Genomic DNA, 17,817 nt, shown 5'->3' with positions numbered 1-17,817 from the left:
GGCTCCAACTCTAACACCTTTTGTCCCGGGGTTTATGACTGCATTTGCAGGGAGTAAAACAACAAGCTCAATGCGCAAAGCTTGAAAGTTGAAAAAGAAAACCCTGACACACTCTTCAATATGGAAGAGTTTATTTTTTGGTAAATAATGACTAATTGTTTAATATACATGTTGATACTGTAGGATTTACAGCTATGTAATTTCAACTTCTGGTCTAAATCAGACCTCACTGCCCGAGTCAGAGTCACTGTAATCTGCAACCAGAGACTTTCCAGCACACAAGTCAAAGCCTTTGTCCTCCTCTGAGGGGCTTCCTTTATGTGTCTCTGAAGTGCAGCTGTGAGTGTTTGTGTCTTTGCTTGAATTCATGTTATTTGTGAGAGGAGAAAGTGAGTCCGTGGGGTTTGTGTCTACAGCTGCTGAGTTAGCAGCAGGGGACGAGCTGGAGGTCATAATGCCGGAGGTTTCAGTCTTGCTGCTTTCTGACTTCCTGCGTACCAGGATGTGCGAACTGGGTGTCTTAGAGCTGAGTGCTTTAGCCACGGCTGCTCCTCGACCCTGCTGGCCTAACTTTTGCAAGAGGCTCCCAGCGGCTCCCCCTGCTGCTGAAGATGGGCTAATGAACCAGGAACGAGAAGATATCTGTAGCCTTTTCCACTGCTGTCTGTCATCATATGCTGAAAGAGAAAAAGATTTATCCGGATCCTCGGATCCTCAATTATAAGCAATAATAGATGTATAAAAATAGTAAAAAAAAGTATAACCATAGTAAAATAAATTCAAAATATATATTTATATAATTGAATAAAATAATACAATTTAAAAATAAATTCAAAATAAACACTTTTTTTTTTTACTTAAAAGGGGTGAAGATTAATTCATCAATCAATAACTTAAAAAATTAAACGGATGGGTCAAACTCACAGTCAGGACTCTGGAAGGTGAGCAGTGATGCCAGTTTCTTATCTTCTTCTCTTTCCGGTAACAAGGGGATTGACAGACCAGTCCTCATTCGCACTGCATTGTCTTTCTCCTCCTCCTCAGCAATCACTTTCTTCTCAGACTGTATTTGCAAACCACAAATAGATTAAAACGCAAACATTTCATTACAGATGCAAATCCGCTGCAGTGGGCAACAAGTAACTCACCCTGAACTTCCTGCGGAGGGCGCTGTTAAGCTGAAAGTCGTCTTTCCACCCGGACTGCTGCTCTTGAAGCTCATTGAGAGAAGGGATGGCGGCACGTAACTTTTCTTTATCCTTTCCTCCGTGATCTAATTTAAACATGGCGTCCGTCTCCAGTTTCTCTTTCTCACTGTGCTCTGTAGAAGAAAACAGCATAATGAGCCTTAATTTCTTGATGACTTTCATCCATTAACAGCAATTAATGATTTAAATGTCTTTTACTTCATATTATGCATACTAAAACATTTGAAAGAATATTGAAAATATCAAAATGAATACTGATGACAGAAAATTTTGATGATGGACAGACAGACGGACGGATAGAGAGACAGATAGATGAACTTATAAATAGATAGACAGACAGATAGGCATAAAACATGAGTTTTCGCACCAGTAGTGAGTATCTGCTCGTTCTCAGCCATGTCCCATCTTTCTTCCTTCCTTTGGGCTCCACTCACGATGACATAATCACAGGTGGCCGGGTCTGTCTGCATCTCTATGTAGTTCACACACAGATGGCACTTCATCCTGAACCTGTGGAACACAAACCTACAGGTTAAGATATGCTGCCTTGCAATATACGAACTGATCATGAAACTGAACTGTAGGAGATCAGGATGCTACATCACCTGTATATTGGAGTTGTGTAGTAATTGCCCACTTTTTTCTTCTCCGCGTTGTATCGAACCCCTGTAAAGACAGAATAACTAAATATATACACATGAATACAACTGACAAACTATGTACATTTTACATGCTACACACTGCAGAAATAGTATGAGTAGTACAGTATTATGCACAACTTCAAAGTCATACCCATGCCGATATGATTCTTACAGCCATCACACCAAATATTATACGGCATCTCAAATCTAAAAACACAAAACACAGACTGTCAGCACATGTGAATCAAAAAACAGTGACAGAATTCACAACACACTAAATGATTGTGTATTACCGGATGATGAGGATGCCCTGAGACAGTTTCCTGGCCCGCTCCCGCAGCGGGTGCGTTTTCCAGTAGCCATTGATAGAACCATGCTGTTATGAGAGCATGAGATATACATTTCAGGAAGAATGTTTCTAATATACACAGTTTTGCAAAACAGAACCCAGAAAAATGAGATAATATTCGTCATTCTCACCTTGGCTGGATCAAAATCAGGAGGGTAGTACTTGTTTACTCCTTTACGTTCACCCTAAAACAGAGAACAAACATTAACATGATAATTTTGTAATAACAGAACCAGCGCGTTATTATTATTAACTACAACTAAAACTATTAAAGGGGACATAACACACAGTTTCTGCCAATCTCATGTCAATCTTGAGTACCTATAGAGTAGTATTGCATCCTTCATATCTCCGAAGAGTCTTTAGTTTTATCAGATTTATAAAAGACAGATACAGCTGTACCGCTTCTCTCTTTCGGGAGAAGTGAACATACAAGGAATTCCGCCCTTTATGACTTAATGCAAGGCCATACTCGAAAAAAACTTTCCGAAAGTTATACGAACCCTGAAGGAGTGTATTTGGCACAGAAATACTCCATAATACATCCAACTCATTTACTTTGGCCATGTTTAGCATGAGAATCCAACTCTTTAACCGTGTAAGTAACTCAAAATGCATGAAATAGCATTAGACCTCCCCTTTAAAAACTTTTTTAAAAATTTCTGTAATTGAAATAAAATATAAATATTAGATTTAAAAAAAAACCTAAGTCACAAAACTTAAGCATGTTGCCTTGGAAACTAACTGAAATAAATAAATTTAAGCTGAAGCACTAAAATTACTAAAACTAAACTTGAAATAAAAATTTATTCAAGTTATATATATATATATATATAAACAAAACTAATAAAAATGAAAAACTAAAAATGGAAACAATAAATACTATATAGGCCTAAATAATATAATATAATACATTCATACCATCTTGCTGGTTTAAGATCAGTTCCAGGTGATTTTAGGATCAATAAGATTAGAACTGCTGGGAAAACATGACAGAGAAAAATTCACATTATTACATATCATAAGTATTCTTAAGTATATATCAGATTATTAGACTCATAACTCTTACAACAATACGATGGTAATGCTTTGTTTTTCGGACATGGTGTTATAATATATGAATATGGCAATCATTCTGCACCACAGTATAACGTATAACAGTACTAGTTACTTAAATTGACAGTGGAAAAAATTAAAACGTGATCAAATTGCAATAAAAAGCAAATTAACTACAAATGGCATGAATATGATCAGCTGATACACGATATATGTCTAAAATTGGCCAAAACAAGTCGAACAGGACCGAATCAACAAACACTGCTCAGTTTTTGTATCATTTCCACTAATAATCATAGATTCATGTGAACATTATGAAGTAAATAAAAGTAATTTCGTGCGTTAAGATACTGACCAAACAGCCGTCTGCGTAAACAGCGTCTGCGTTTCCTCGTCACCTCACGTCACGTCACGTCGCGCTGGAGGTGTTTACGTGCGTCAACAGCGCCGCCTGATGAGCGGAGGACGACGATTTAGAAATACGTCTGACAGGTAAGTTTAAATCTGTTTATAAGTTTCTAAAAACTTATATGATTAAATATTATTACACAAATAAGATATTTGAACAACGGGGAAACCCTCTAAGATGGAAAACTCCTGTGTGAGTCAATCATGAGGTGTAAATATAACATGCTGTCATCTGTTGGCTCACATTCACCATGTTTGCCAGTTGGGATTCACTCGCAGGTGGGCATTTTCCCGCCAGTGAGGGATAGTGGAACATCTCTGGAGTTTGTCTTCTGTGAATATGTAGCCAGGTGGACAGAAAAACTTGGACATGTGAGGCTTTTTCCAATCCAGGCATGGAAAGTGTACACGAGATGAGACAAACAGGTTACTAAATACCATTTTGACAAACCAAAAAGCATTTGGAGTTTGTGTTGAACTAGTTTGTAATGGCGCGATAGTGAATATAACCACCGTAAACACTCAGAGGTAAGTGCTGGTCCACTGTGATGGAGGGATGTTGAGAAAGGTGTGAGTGGATGAGGAGTGATGGAGGAGGCTGGAGCTTCTAGTGCACTGGTCAGATTTACAGCATAAACAGCCCTTGCCTGGCGAGTTTGAGATTCCCCACTAATTCCCACAGAATGCTTCCTAACACTGGAACGACACCTCCCTTCCATGTCACCATGTGTTTTACAATGTGTGAGGAAGACTGTTTTTCCACTCTGTGACTTTGATATGAGATTCCTTCCTGACTCAGACGGCCTCGGATTCCTAAGAGGCTCTATCAGGACATACCAGAAGGGTTGCCGTATCCCCCACTGTACTTCCACAAATATGGTACACGTTGGTGCCCAAATACCATGTTTTTTGTGAAACCTATTATATGGTTGGAAAAATTAGCCTAACATGAAAAGTCCTGCCCAGAGCAGACAAGCCCTATATGGGCCGGACGGGAGACCCACTGGAGACGGAATGCAACACGGCTCCGGTAAGGTCATCCATACCTTAAACACACCCCTGAGAAATGACCCCGAACAAACACACTTCTCACCTGTCCTGAGCAGATACACATATTTTATTCTGTTTGTAAAAACTTAACCAGGTGTTTGTCTGTAAACCACCAGGCGCATATGAGAAAATGTGTTGTTTTAAGTGCAGATTTTGCAAATATGATTTCTAAAATTAATAAAAGTGTGACATCTTTTAGGATTTTTCATAAATAAATCATAAAAGAATGAGCTTCTATTATGAATTAACCTTTATATCCCATTCTGATTCAAATCTGATTTTATCAATTTTCTTTTTTTTTTTCTTAGTATACACATTACAACATTTTGTCTGGGAAACGTGTTAACATGTTTTTTTGTTGTTTTTTTACATATGCCCTTCACTCAAACAAATATTTCAGTCTGTTTTTAGGATTTACACTTTTCAGTTGTATGACGCATTTCCATCATCGAATTGAGTAATGTTTAAATTATGAATTCAGAATAAAAGTGAGGCATTTCATTAAATTATTTAGACGTATGAACATTCAAAACTTCAGTCTGGTAAATGGAAAGACAACTAGATTTGCATTGGTATTAATTGAGCATTAATTGATAGATTTTTTATTTACATAGCAAAGTTAGGTATGTTTTTTTTTTAAGTCTAAATGAAACATTACATTTGACACATGTAAGTGTCACGTAATCATAAACCATTTTGATATTATGCCATGATGCTTTTTTTTCCACACATATTTACAGTAAACTTCTAAAATTAATGTTGCAAATTATAATTTCACTGAAATAATTTAAACTTAAAGCCTACACTGGATTGTGTAAAACTATTGTAATTCATTAACAGTGTTATTTTAGTATCATTGAGATCATTTAATATCACTTATTAATATTTTGAATCAGTGTTTATATATTTCCATATCCATTTTAATTTTAAAGTTTTAGTAAGTTTGTTGTCTTTTTTGTCATTTTTAGTTTTTGTATTTCTATATATATTTTCTATATGGTTTTAATGAATTTTTTATTTAGTTATTTTAGCTAACTATTTTAGTTATTTATTATTTATTTAAAATGAGAAATATTGCCTTGACAACTAGCTGTAAAAAGTTTTTATTTTATTTCAAGTAATGAAAATTCGTTTTTTATGGTTTTCATTTAATTTAATTTATTTTTTAATGGTTTTAGTTAAATATAATAATATCCCTGTTCATTAATATGTGTTGTTTTGCATCCATCTTGCCCTCAGAATTCTCTTAATAGAAAACAAAGTATGAGGAATGGCGAGACTATGAACTTTTTTTCATAGTCTAAAATCCATGAGTTCATGCTGAGCTCTTGTGATTTGTACCAGACAGACAAAGCTCTTTTCCCTTCTTTCCGTCTGATGGGCCGTGAGTCCACACCTCCCTTCCATGTCACCATGTGTTTTACAATGTGTGAGGAAGACTGTTTTTCCACTCTGTGACTTTGATATGAGATTCCTTCCTGACTCAGACGGCCTCGGATTCCTAAGAGGCTCTATCAGGACATACCAGAAGGGTTGCCGTATCCCCCACTGTACTTCCACAAATATGGTACACGTTGGTGCCCAAATACCATGTTTTTTGTGAAACCTATTATATGGTTGGAAAAATTAGCCTAACATGAAAAGTAGCTACTTTTAAATACACCAAATGAGTGTATTCTTTTCCCACACCCCCATCCCCCTCCGCCCCACCCCCTGCTTACACTAGAAAAAGTCTAAGCATGAAGGTCCACCCTCTAAACATAAGTCAATGGAGGCATACACAGATTGTACAAAAGCATATTAAGGAGATTGCATGAATTCATACAAATTAGCCACTAATTTGCCAAAATGTATAATAGTTACGAATTGCCATGGAATTGTTTTGAAACTAAAATATAATGTTATCAATTTGATGTATTGTTGAATTACGCTGAACGGTTTAATTATTAAATCATTTTAATTATCAAAAAAAAATTCATCTTTCGCATTCCACTCTATTACTGCATTTTTTTTTTCTCCCATTACAAAAATAATCTTTAAAACTGTGACATCCCAGCAGTGATATAATTTAGACAGGACAAGCAGGAAAAGAAGAAAAAAATAAATCCAATTTTTATATAAAATGTAGTGTTGACTGCATTTGTAAAGTTCAACCCTGTTTTTTTTTTTTATCAATTTCTTTCTTTAATTTGGGCTCAGTTTTGTACTCCAGTTATTAAAAATTGCCATGCAGATCCTTCTTACTTTCACTTCATCATCTTTTCCAGCTTCATGCAAGGACTGAATCATACATATCTATGGGAGGACAAACAGGAGTACGGAGTGAATAATAAACGGTATCAAAAATGTATCATACTTTCATTTCACTGGCGAGACAAATAACTATTTTATTCCAAATCCATTCCCTCTTACGGATTTAATTCACTCTTTCTCCCATGCGTACCTGGGGACAGACACCCTAACTTTACTCCGGAAAACTTTACTCTGTCTATCTGCCTTATGAAGATGTCTAGATTTAACAAGCTAGTAAGGAGCTTTAAGCCAACAGCATGGCAGCACCACCAGTGGAAACTAATTTAACTGTAATCTTCATCATGATGGATGAGTTAAAAAGAGTTATAAATAAAGACTGACTCTAGCTGAGAAGAGATTGCTATGTAAGTTTCCCTTAAAGTAGACTGTTTTATGGTCCTGTGTCAGGTTTTAACCACCTGACGATTGGCTGAAATCCTTTTCCACTGATCATATTTTAATACTGTGATGGGTGTCTGACTGGAAAACATGTTAACTGCACACAATCCCAGGTCTCAGGTATTCTACTTGAAAATAATTGCATTGAATAAGAATGGGCATTGTCCTAAAATATTTGGGAACATTTTATAAAACCACCTTAGATTATAAATTAAATATTTGCATTGCATTATACCTGCAATTAAAGGGAAGGCCTGGTTTTCTGGTAAAGCCTCATAAATTTATCTTTTTATACTTATAAACTCTCAATATATAATGTCCACTGGGTAGTTAAATTTGCATTAGTGTTTTGAGCATTGGACACAGAAGAACAGTAAAACAATTACATTAAGGAACTAAAATATACAAATGGTGGAGTTCAGTTTGAAAATAGATACAATTCTTAAAGTAATGTCAACCCTGTTACCATTCTAACTCCATTTTATTACAATAATTCTGTCAAAATGACAATGTTTTCAGGAAGTGAACTCAAATCAATGTCATGTAAATGTCAACTGTTTTTAATAGGGGACAAGCTTAGAACGTCAACCCTGTTACCATATTTTTAAATAGGAAATGATTACAAAAAATAAGAAATTTTAGTTTTGTCAGTATTACATTACTAAGAACCATAGAATGTCACTGCGGTTAGCACAAAGCAGGTAATGACTAATTGAACTATAAAACTGTCAACCCTGTTACCATCATAACTCCCTTTTATTACAATAATTATTTCAAAATTACATCAACATACTTTCAGGAAGTAAACTCTGCAAAGTCAAATAAATGTCTCCTGTTTTACTATTAGAAAGTGTAGAATGTCAACCCTGTTACCATGATTTGAAATAGTAAATGATTACTAAAAATGTAAATGTTATTTTATGTCAGTATTAAATTATATTAAGAACTCTGGAGTATTTATAATGTTCAGCACAAAACAAGTAATGTCTAACTGTAAAACTGTTCGAATCATAACTCTTTTATTACAATAATTATATCAAAATTACATCATGCTTTTAGGAAGTGAACTCTGTAAAGGCAAGTAAATGGCTCCTGTTTTGTCAATATGGGACAAGCTTACAGTGTCAACCCTGTTACCATCATTTTCTAATGATACATTTCTATTTATGTCAGGATTCAAATCTTTTTCTACAAATAACCTGGGAGTATCATCACGGTAAGAACAGAGCAGGAAATATCTAACTGAAAACTGTAAAATGCCAACCCTGTTACCTTTTTGAGGGTCTATATTAATTTAGATGCCATAATGCAGTTTATCAACACTGAGAAAAATTCTGTGTTTGAAAGAACATTAACATTTTTAAATAAATGTGCCCTTTATATTTTAAAATTGTAAGTGTAAGATCATCTTGCATACAGTGGCCCCAAAAAATATTTGGACACTTGAGACACAAAAATGTTTGAATGCCATTGTGTAAGAAATATCAAAACCAAAATATCCAACCCAATGGAATTTATTTTGAAGAAAGATAATACAGACTTTTAAAGTAATATATTTCACAAAAAGAAGACTGATTGATTCCAGGACACAAAAAGAATACATCCATTTTCATACATCCAATAAAAATCACCATGGGTCCAGTTGTTTCAAAGTAACTAAAGTTTGTTTGCAAACACAGATTGGTTTGATATTTTGTTACCTAATGCAATGAAAGTTTAAGTGTTACTTAAGTGTCCAAATACATTTGGGGTCTGCTGTACAAAACCCTTCACTCAAATAGCACAGGACGGCTAAGCCGAGATATCACTGCAAGCCATGCGCATTCAGTTATTCCTCCAGCGCTGCAGGATTCATGTCTTCATAGTTACACAAGGAATGTAGATAGCGAAGAAAAAAATCACATTTGAACAAAATCCCCAAATTTATGTATCTGAAGACAGCCATTATTCTTGGAATTTCCATTCAAATAACTTCTGTCATCTATTTAGTTCTTTTTAATTATGGACCTTTCTTCCATCCTTCATGCAGTTAACCCTTGCTTTTCGGTGTTCATTATATTGCATAAAATGTGTGTAAAAAATGCCAATTCCATGTGCTTAATTGGCTCAACCTCCAAGATGACTACCCTTGTCAGACATCCCACAGCTTTAAGCAATTTACCCCCATTTTCCATACTCTCAGCCTGAAATACCAGTGGACTTAAAGTTGCCTCCAATCATAGCCTTGAGACCAGGTGAGAGACTGGGAGCGGAAGGGTTATTCCGCCTCCCTCCCATCCTGGACGCACCCCACCATCCCCTCCACCCCAACAGCTCTGACCTGCGTAGATGGCTATAAAAGAGACAGTGACTCTGGCGCATCTCAGCATCACCTGCGCTTTCATCCCGAAGAAGGAAAACCAGGCAAAGAAAAGAACAACGATGCATTCGCTACTAAAGGTCACTGTTCTGCTGTTTTGCATTCAGGCTGGAGAAGGGCACTGGCTTAGAACGCTACTGGGTAAGACTAGGGGTCATGACCTTTGGGGAGAGGGCAACTAAATCTCTGAAAACTTATTATAGGATTTTTTTTCTTCTGTAGAACACAAAAGATATTAGAAAATGTATCAGTGGGTTTTTTTGTCCATACAATGGAAGTCAGTGGGGTCCAATATTGTTTGGACCCCACTGACTTCCATTGTATGGACAAAAACAGTTAAATATGCACCAAAATATCTTCTTGAGTCCTACTAACATAAATTTTACCTCAAATCATGAGACTTTGCTGGAAAGAGTTGGGCTTCTACTTTTCTAAGTTATCAGATGATTTTCGTATGGCAGACAAACTGGCGGAAAATATTTACTAAATATTTCACTAAAAACACTCTTATGACTCATGATTTGAGCCAGTAAGCAACACCTTATCAACCACATATCGATGCAATAAAAAAACATCCAAACATATTAACAACATTTATCAACGTTCTGGCAACCTCTTACAACATTGTTTTGCACAAACGGAATGCAAAATTGTATTTATTTTTTGCTCATTCTTTTTCAGACACGGACCTCCGTGATGAAGAACGTAGAGGAGGTGATGGTGAGGCAAAGGAGGGTTCAGGGAGGCAGTTGGAAAGGGCGATTCGGTTGCCCCGCAGCGCTGAGTCCCCATGTGCTCTGCACTCCATCCTGCTGCAGGTACGAGACCTCAGGTTGGGCTATGACTCGGACGAGACAGTGCTATTTAAGTACTGCAGTGGGACCTGTCCTCGCCTCGCCTCCAACCACGACCTCACGCTCGCCAACCTCCTGCAAAGCGGCATCCTTCAATACACCGGCCATTGGCACCATCAGCCATGTTGTCGCCCCACACACCACGAAGACATAGCCTTTCTCGACAACCACCATCGCTGGCACAAAGTGGAGAAACTCTCTGCTGCTGCGTGCGTCTGTATGGGCTAGAGACGATGGTGGCCAGCCGAAATCTGGCTAAGACTGTCTGTTGGTTTAGAGACTGTACAAAGTGCCTTGAAGTAAAATAAGGGCTGTTTAAGGTACGTTAATTCAGGAAGTAATAATATGTATGTATTAAAATGTATCAAGATGTGTATGTCGCGTTCTCTGATGACATGAGCTAATATTGTGTTTGAGAATGTCAAAACGTTCAGTTTTGGTTAATGACAACACAATGACGTGTTTGAGTGGCCGATTCTGAGTCAAGATTGATCCGACGAATTGTCCATCTGAACCAAAAATGGAAGATATTTATGTGTTAATAAATTATTTATTTATTTGAAAACCATTTTTACTACCCAATAAATTATTGTTAATCTTTATTTTTCTTGTAAATATGTACAGTTCTGATTAAATATACAAACAGAAGTTGTTTGTTTGGTTAACTAACTACACTCGGATTACAATAATGAACTGTATATAAACCTGTGAGCAATAGCTATTAAGATATTAAGATATAAAAAATATATAACTATTTGCAATTTAAAAAAATAAAAGTATATTTTTTATATTTTATTAACATACAAAATATGTATAACAATCAAACTGATACAAAATAGTGATTCGCACTTCATCTTCAATGAGTCCTGCTCACGTGTTTGGTGTTCAACACGCACTACTCAGCTTAGCTGTCTTCCACAGCTGCATCCTCTGGCTCCGCTCCCCACACCTGAACATGCCCCTCCATAGCAGTCAAAAGGCGGGGCTCCGTTGGATGAAAGGACAGTGATTGGACGACAGCTTTCCCAACAGGCAGCTTTAAAGTCAGGGAGCCCTACAAATAGAGATCACAGAATGACAGCTTTATAGCTCATATTTAACTTGACTTTTTGTCACTGTATTTTCTCTGTTGGTCATGTGACTTATTCTGCCCACCTCCACTAGATCCCAGAAGTAAACATGGCCATCTTCTGAACAGCTCAGAACATGTGTGTCTTTATCAGACAGACAGCAGTCAAGCTTATAGCCTTTATTGACATGACCGGAGTACCTGTGAAGGGACACCATAGACACACACATTATAATACATTAATGTAGTGTATTATTTTATTGTTCCAAATAACAAACATTTTAACATGAATTACATTGTTTTAGAAAAGTATTTATTTTTCAGTTTAAAATGTAAATTTATTTTACTGTTACATTTAACTAAACATTTCAAAATAAACAGCTTTAAATACGTATGTTAATTTAAAAAGTGATTTATTTATTTATTTTACTGTCATGTTTAAATACATTTTTTTCAAAATAAGTATATAACAGTTTTAAATAAGTACATTTATTTGTTAAAGTGATTTATTAATTTTGCTGTTTTAACTATGCTTTTAAGCATTAATACAACAAATAGTTTTAAATATACATAATTATTTGTTAATTTGAAAAATTATTTATTAATTAATTTTACTGGCATGTTTAACTATGTTTTAAAGATAAATTAAATAAACAGTTTTAAATTTGCGTATTTATTTGTTATTTTTAAAAATGATTTATTTTACTGTCATGTTTCGATTTTTTAAAGCATATTTTTTGTAATTTTGAAAAATTATTTTATTATTACTGCATTTAACCATGTTTTTAACAAATTAAATAATTATAAAAGTCTACTGTTACTTTTAAATGTTTTAAATGTACATATTTATTTGTCATTTGTCAAAGTGATGTATCTACATGCATTATTTTTAAATGGCACTCAAATTTCTCCATATGTTGGACCTGTGGCAACTAGTATTGCTAATTTTAAAACTAGTTTTATTGTATTTATGTAGTAGATTGATCTGTGTTGTACATACTCCCCCAGCATCTCCCCTGAGCTTTTGTCCAGCAGGCGCACCGTAGAGTCCAAACTAGAGCTAAGCGTGCACTGACTGTCCCGACTGAAACACACACAAGTGATGGGACCTGTGCAGCAAAAAATTCACACAACAGATGCGTGTTAAGACATCACGCAGTGCAAAAACCGTGTTCTCATTCCCTCATGTGTGATATAACTCACTTCCAATGAAATCGACATGAAGCTGCCCCATGCGTAGATCATATCGCCTCACTCTTCCATCCACAGACCTGATATACAACACAATACAGTCACTTCTACAAATTCAACCCTCAGATTACTTATATTCCAACATCATATCCTTAGTTTGGTTCTGACCCAATCAAAAGCTCATGCTCTGACACTTTCAGGCTGCTTATGCCATCCTGAGCCTCGTCCAGGATCTGGATCGGCTCATACCGCCTGGATCTAGTGTCCCAACACCGAACGGTCCCATCAATGGAGCCTGAAACATAAAGAAATAGTGAGATTGAGATTCGACCGTCATTATTCCCATATGATTAAAGCCAAGTCTGACTTACCTGACAGCATCACAGTAGCCTCCTCATTAAACTGCACACAGTTTACTTTCTAGGGAACGAGCATAAGATTGAAAACAAGACATTTTTAGTGAAATCGCCCATTTAAAATGTATTATATTTATTTACAATAATATACTGCAATAGATATTTGTCTTAAGCCAGGCTCACACTGTGCGATTTTTAATAGTCCTTTGCGATTGCTGCTTGTCACACTATATGAAAATGATCCCCATGTCACACTGTAGGATCTGAGTTGTCATAATGTCAGACTGTACAAAAGTCAAGACGCGACAAAAACGGACGTACACAAGAAGACTTGTCCGGAGTTTTACGTCATCAATCCGTGACCCGTGTTCTCTCGCTATAATGGTAGCTAGCAAACAAAAGCAATATGTAGCGTTAGTTTTGTTAATTACATGCCTTGATAATAAAAACCGAAAGAAAAAAACGAAGACGACGTGTGTGGAGCAAGTCATGGCTGGACAAAAGGGCCCTTTATGGACTTCCAGTTCTACAGAGCGAACTTGAGGTAATTTTGTTATTCGAGTTTAAACATCCTGCCCCTTAAATAAACTCTTTTGAAAAAAAACTTTTTCCAACTGACTCATTTTGACATTTTCACTGAGGTGGTTTGAAGTTGCCGCGTTATTGCGTTATCAGGTTCAGCGCTCCTATTGGTTCTTGGTTTGATGGTCGTCGTAGAAGTCACACTGCAGGAAAGTGTCTGAAATCTTCTGACACTGCCAGAATTTAATCAGAAGAAAAAAATGATTGCAACGGCCATTAATCGGCTGTCGGTGAACATGTAAAACCAGCAATCAAACACAACAGATTTTAGCCTAAGATTATAGGAATCTTTTAGGATTTCCAAATGTTGTCTCAGACAACCAAATCGTGGCCAAAATCGCACAGTGTGAGCTGGGCTTTCTTGGCGGGAAACTGCAATGGTAATGGTCTCACCCCGGCGTGCCCGCGAAGTTTGCGGGTCACCTGACCAGACGCCACATCCCACAGAATGACGGTTTTATCCGAGCTGCAGGTGCACAGCTGACTGTTGTCATAAGAACTGCGAAAAGTAAGTGAAATTAAGCAAACCAAATACAACAGCGATGGTATTTCAGTATAATGTAACGCAGAAACATACCTGTCCACGTCCAGCACTTCATATCCGTGGCCGGTGTAAGTCTTCAGCAGAGTCCCGCGACTCGCACTCCACAGCTTCAGAGATTTATCACTGCCGCAGGTCAGCACATAATTCCCATCAGCTGGAGGAACGTGTAAAATATAGAAACAAGAACAATTTCATTGTATATTCAGTTCAAGGTCTTTCTAGTGTCATAATGCAGGTATGAAACAGCAGCATCACGTGGTAACTGTTACTTTTCTCAGCGCTAGTCAGGAAGAACCAATTAGAATCGTTAGTGATTACCAGAGAGGGGGGGGGGACTTACATGTTATAAGTCTATATATACTCTTTTAGGTTGAAAATTTTAAATGACAACTGCTAGTAACATTTTTCATTTAATAATACTATGTGCGATAATGGATATGGATAATATTATAATGTGGATAATAATGTTAATAATATGGCCTTACCGTTGAAGCGCACGGCTCTCACGGCGCCTTGCTGACACTCTATAGTCCGCAGAAGATGCTGCGGCAACTGAGGCGCTTGAGGACGCGGCTGCGGAAACGCCATAACTATTTCCACAGCTTCAGATATATACTAATAATAGGCATAATATGTACATATGAATCGGTAACACTACGACAAGCTCAGAACTACTCCACAAACTGCATGAAAACAGCGTTTTCTTCTGCGGAATGTTGAAGCGATACGGGGCTCGATATCGCCATCTGATGTTTCGGAGGACTTACGAAAGTTCCCCTAAATCTTGATTAAATAGCACCCCAAGTCATTTTTGTTTGCATAATTTGTAACTTTTCTTCAGGATGCCATTGTGTTGATTTATTGTGGAGGTTTAGGCCTACATATTATTATTTTTTTAGTTTCATGCTTTTCATCATAACCAGATATCAGTGCATTTGATGGAAAATGCATCTACATTTACACTAAAAAAATATTTATAAATTAATTTTTATCAAACCCTATTCTGCATCAGAAACCAGATATGTTGTGCATGCCTAAGTATTTTTCTATATAATGATTATTGGAAATAAAATGTTATTTTCACATTCTATACAATAAAGATACATGATACAGAGTAAGAACAACAACAAACAGGACACAAAATTGTGCAACACTATTTTACTTAACCATAAAGTCAAGAAGAAAATGGACCAGATCACATATACAATCAAATACTGTGCAATGTGAACAATCTGTCGGTTAGCGGTTAGAAAATAGATGAATCCTTGAATAACTTCCCACCCACATCATAAACATATGACTGATTCCCAGAATGTCTCTGTATGAATCAAAATAGCTATTTACAATGACTGAATTATCAAAGAATTTGCTGTACAGATTACAAAAAAAGTTAACCTGAGTTTCTCCTTGTTACTTGGCATGTTTTACTAACAGCCTAAAAAAACCAAAAACAAATAAAATGCCATATATTGTGTATTAAAGTTCAACTTTAAAGTTCAATCCAAATTCTTTGTATCTGATTAGAAATGTCATTCTAATTTGAGGAGAAAAAAAATCTAGCACTCATTATCCCAAACTGGGGATTTTTCAAAATTAGGTGTTAGAATTTTATAAACAATAACTTTAAAAATAACTACAGACATACCAAACACAAGCAAAGCAAAACAGGTCAAAAACACTGGTTTAAGAAACACAGGTTATTTCTTCTTGCCCTTGGTGGCCAAGAGCGCAGGGTCAATCTGATCTGGACTCAGTCCTTTGACGGAGAACAGACGCGCAGCCCGTTCCTGCAGTGTCCCTCCACACTTCATCCCTCGTTCCATCAGCTCTTTCTTCAGCCGCTCCAGACCCAAAGCCTCCAGCTGCTCCGGCCCACTCACAGAAAGCAGATCCAACGGTCCCTCCGCCTGAAGGGAACGAAAGACAGGTCAGTATTATCAAAAAACATTTCCAACATGAAAATCCACATCAGAAGCAGGACATCTCACCTCTTCCTGTGCCTGACTGGTCTCGGCTGGGCCGCTTGGTGCTTCTGTGGGCACAACCTGCGATTTATCCTCTTCTGTGCTGGCGTTTTGGCTGGTTTCAGCTGTACACTCTTTTTCGGCCTCCTTCTGCACCTCCTCCACCGGTGTTGGGGAGCTCGGTGCGGGACTCTGGGAGGAGGAGCTGCTGGGCTGGTCCTGAGGGTCTGTCCTCTCACTCTCTCTGGTGGCAGAAGGCGGCACAGCTGGTTTGGGAACATCTGAACTACATGAAGCCCCAGAGGTGGATGGAGAGGCCTCGCTGTCGCTGTCTTCACTTCCTTCATCAGAGCTGCCCACGTCCTCCAGTCCTCCAAGGCCAGTCCTATTGGATATAAAGAAAGGCATATTACAATTAGCAATTTTGTAATTGTAGTCCGCAATATTAGCATTTTCTTCACATGTGAAATCAGCTCACCAGAAACATTTCTTCTTTGCTTTCTTTTGGCTGTCTGTTGGTGTTGGACGCTTGCGACTCGGCCCCTCGTCCGCCTTGACGAGACCACTAGAGGAAGCCTGCATGCCTGAAGGATAGACAATTTTATTTTCAACTTTTACCTTTACTGTCAAGAATAATTAGGGTAGGGTAACATACTTTAATATTTACAATATGCAACATTAATAATAATAATATTTAACTTAAGTATACATTATAATTATAATATGTATTAATTAATTTTAATGAACTATAATTATTAGTATTATAATATTGTTATAATATTCATGATAATACTAATTATTAAATATATATATGTATATATTCTCTGATTTAAATCTTAGTATAAAATATTATGATTAAAAGTGTGATTCATTTAAGTGAATTTAGGTGGTGTATTTTTAAAATTATTATTTTTTAACAAATCTTCAAAAGACTTGCATCAAGACTTGGATGGGGTGCAGTGGTTTAAAGGGGTCATATGATGTTGCTAAAAAGAACATTATTTTGTGTATTTGGTGTAATGAAATGTGTTTATGCGGTTTAAGGTTAAAAAAACACATTATTTTCCACAAACGACATTGTTTCTCCTCTATGCCCCGCCTTTCTGAAACGCGCGAGGTGTGCTCTGATTGGCCAGCTATCCAGTGCATTGTGATTGGCCGAATTCCTCAAGCATGTGACGGAAATGTTACGTCCCTTACCATATTGTGATGCCTTCGGCAACCACATGTGACGACCCCGGGCTGGATTCCGCTTCGTCCACGGTAAAAGCCGATCCGGTGATCGACAGCGCTAAGTTGATGTATTTCCTCAGCGACCAGCACGGATCAGCTCCAGGCATGACGAAGCAATATCGTCCTCTTTTGGAAGACCAAACAAAGTAGTTACGCTTTCACAACGAAGCACACAGCGCCTTCACGACATGGCGGCGGCGGCAACAATACTACAGCGAGAATAAAAGTTATGCCTTCTTTCTTTGCGTGAACATCTGGGCGG

General features: G+C 37.1%; 4 protein-coding genes and 1 long non-coding RNA gene across 6 annotated transcripts in view; 2 read left to right on the top strand and 3 right to left on the bottom strand.

Annotated features, from left to right (window-relative positions):
- Positions 1–5: 5 nt before the first annotated feature.
- Positions 6–3,710, bottom strand: LOC107722659 (coiled-coil domain-containing protein 130 homolog). 2 transcript variants are annotated; one of them, XM_016531117.1, is made up of 10 exons: positions 3,610–3,710; positions 3,120–3,177; positions 2,330–2,383; positions 2,143–2,225; positions 2,001–2,056; positions 1,814–1,874; positions 1,576–1,718; positions 1,149–1,321; positions 925–1,063; positions 6–677 (listed from the first exon to the last, which is right to left on the bottom strand). In XM_016531117.1, exons 2-10 carry the CDS (start codon positions 3,120–3,122, stop codon positions 220–222), a joined length of 1,170 nt encoding a protein of 389 aa, XP_016386603.1. In that variant the 5' UTR covers positions 3,123–3,177; positions 3,610–3,710; the 3' UTR covers positions 6–219. The 2 variants fall into 2 exon arrangements, with proteins under 2 accessions (XP_016386603.1, XP_016386604.1); XM_016531118.1 differs by having other exon boundaries at positions 3,120–3,174; positions 3,610–3,708.
- A 239-nt stretch (positions 3,711–3,949) lies between these two features.
- LOC107722660 (uncharacterized) lies at positions 3,950–4,657 on the top strand. Its single transcript, XR_001637824.1, has 3 exons — positions 3,950–4,190; positions 4,345–4,381; positions 4,619–4,657. It is a non-coding gene; the product is annotated as an uncharacterized LOC107722660 (long non-coding RNA).
- A 4,912-nt stretch (positions 4,658–9,569) lies between these two features.
- Positions 9,570–11,179, top strand: LOC107722666 (persephin-like). Its single transcript, XM_016531127.1, has 2 exons — positions 9,570–9,903; positions 10,444–11,179. The coding sequence occupies exons 1-2, from the start codon at positions 9,732–9,734 to the stop codon at positions 10,842–10,844; spliced, it is 573 nt and encodes a 190-aa protein (XP_016386613.1). The 5' UTR covers positions 9,570–9,731; the 3' UTR covers positions 10,845–11,179.
- Positions 11,180–11,432: 253 nt separating this feature from the next.
- wdr83 (WD repeat domain containing 83) lies at positions 11,433–15,105 on the bottom strand. The gene is made up of 9 exons (XM_016531125.1): positions 14,844–15,105; positions 14,392–14,512; positions 14,208–14,313; positions 13,248–13,296; positions 13,045–13,171; positions 12,889–12,956; positions 12,686–12,794; positions 11,772–11,886; positions 11,433–11,670 (listed from the first exon to the last, which is right to left on the bottom strand). Exons 1-9 carry the CDS (start codon positions 14,944–14,946, stop codon positions 11,521–11,523), a joined length of 948 nt encoding a protein of 315 aa, XP_016386611.1. The 5' UTR covers positions 14,947–15,105; the 3' UTR covers positions 11,433–11,520.
- Positions 15,106–15,951: 846 nt separating this feature from the next.
- The window catches only part of LOC107722664 (protein SDE2 homolog), a 5,409-nt gene continuing 3,543 nt past the window's right edge, over positions 15,952–17,817 (bottom strand). The window contains exons 5-7 of the mRNA XM_016531124.1: positions 16,801–16,906; positions 16,347–16,707; positions 15,952–16,265 (exon numbers count right to left, since the gene is read on the bottom strand). Coding sequence (XP_016386610.1) covers positions 16,056–16,265; positions 16,347–16,707; positions 16,801–16,906 — 677 coding nt within the window. The 3' untranslated portion in view covers positions 15,952–16,055. The remainder of the gene's footprint in view (positions 16,266–16,346; positions 16,708–16,800; positions 16,907–17,817) is intronic.

This window comes from Sinocyclocheilus rhinocerous, unplaced genomic scaffold (assembly GCF_001515625.1).
Source record: "Sinocyclocheilus rhinocerous isolate Xijiao unplaced genomic scaffold, SAMN03320098_v1.1 scaffold2018, whole genome shotgun sequence".
NCBI lineage: Eukaryota > Metazoa > Chordata > Actinopteri > Cypriniformes > Cyprinidae > Sinocyclocheilus > Sinocyclocheilus rhinocerous.
This window is presented reverse-complemented; position numbering and strand designations above follow the sequence as displayed.

What these genes read in the sequence shown, in the direction of transcription:
- wdr83 (XM_016531125.1), bottom strand. Translation starts at nt 14,946, where the DNA reads ATGGCGTTTCCGCAGCCGCGTCCTCAAGCGCCTCAGTTGCCGCAGCAT. An exon ending in GGCTACTGTGATGCTGTCAG is followed by an intron (nt 13,172 to 13,247) that starts GTAAGTCAGACT and finishes TTTATGTTTCAG; the next exon opens with GCTCCATTGATGGGACCGTT. An exon ending in TCAGGGGAGATGCTGGGGGA is followed by an intron (nt 11,887 to 12,685) that starts GTATGTACAACA and finishes GTCCCTTCACAG; the next exon opens with GTACTCCGGTCATGTCAATA.
- LOC107722666 (XM_016531127.1), top strand. Translation starts at nt 9,732, where the DNA reads ATGGCTATAAAAGAGACAGTGACTCTGGCGCATCTCAGCATCACCTGC. An exon ending in CTGGCTTAGAACGCTACTGG is followed by an intron (nt 9,904 to 10,443) that starts GTAAGACTAGGG and finishes ATTCTTTTTCAG; the next exon opens with ACACGGACCTCCGTGATGAA.
- LOC107722659 (XM_016531117.1), bottom strand. An exon ending in TACACAACTCCAATATACAG is followed by an intron (nt 1,719 to 1,813) that starts GTGATGTAGCAT and finishes TGTGTTCCACAG; the next exon opens with GTTCAGGATGAAGTGCCATC. An exon ending in CGAGCAGATACTCACTACTG is followed by an intron (nt 1,322 to 1,575) that starts GTGCGAAAACTC and finishes TTTCTTCTACAG; the next exon opens with AGCACAGTGAGAAAGAGAAA.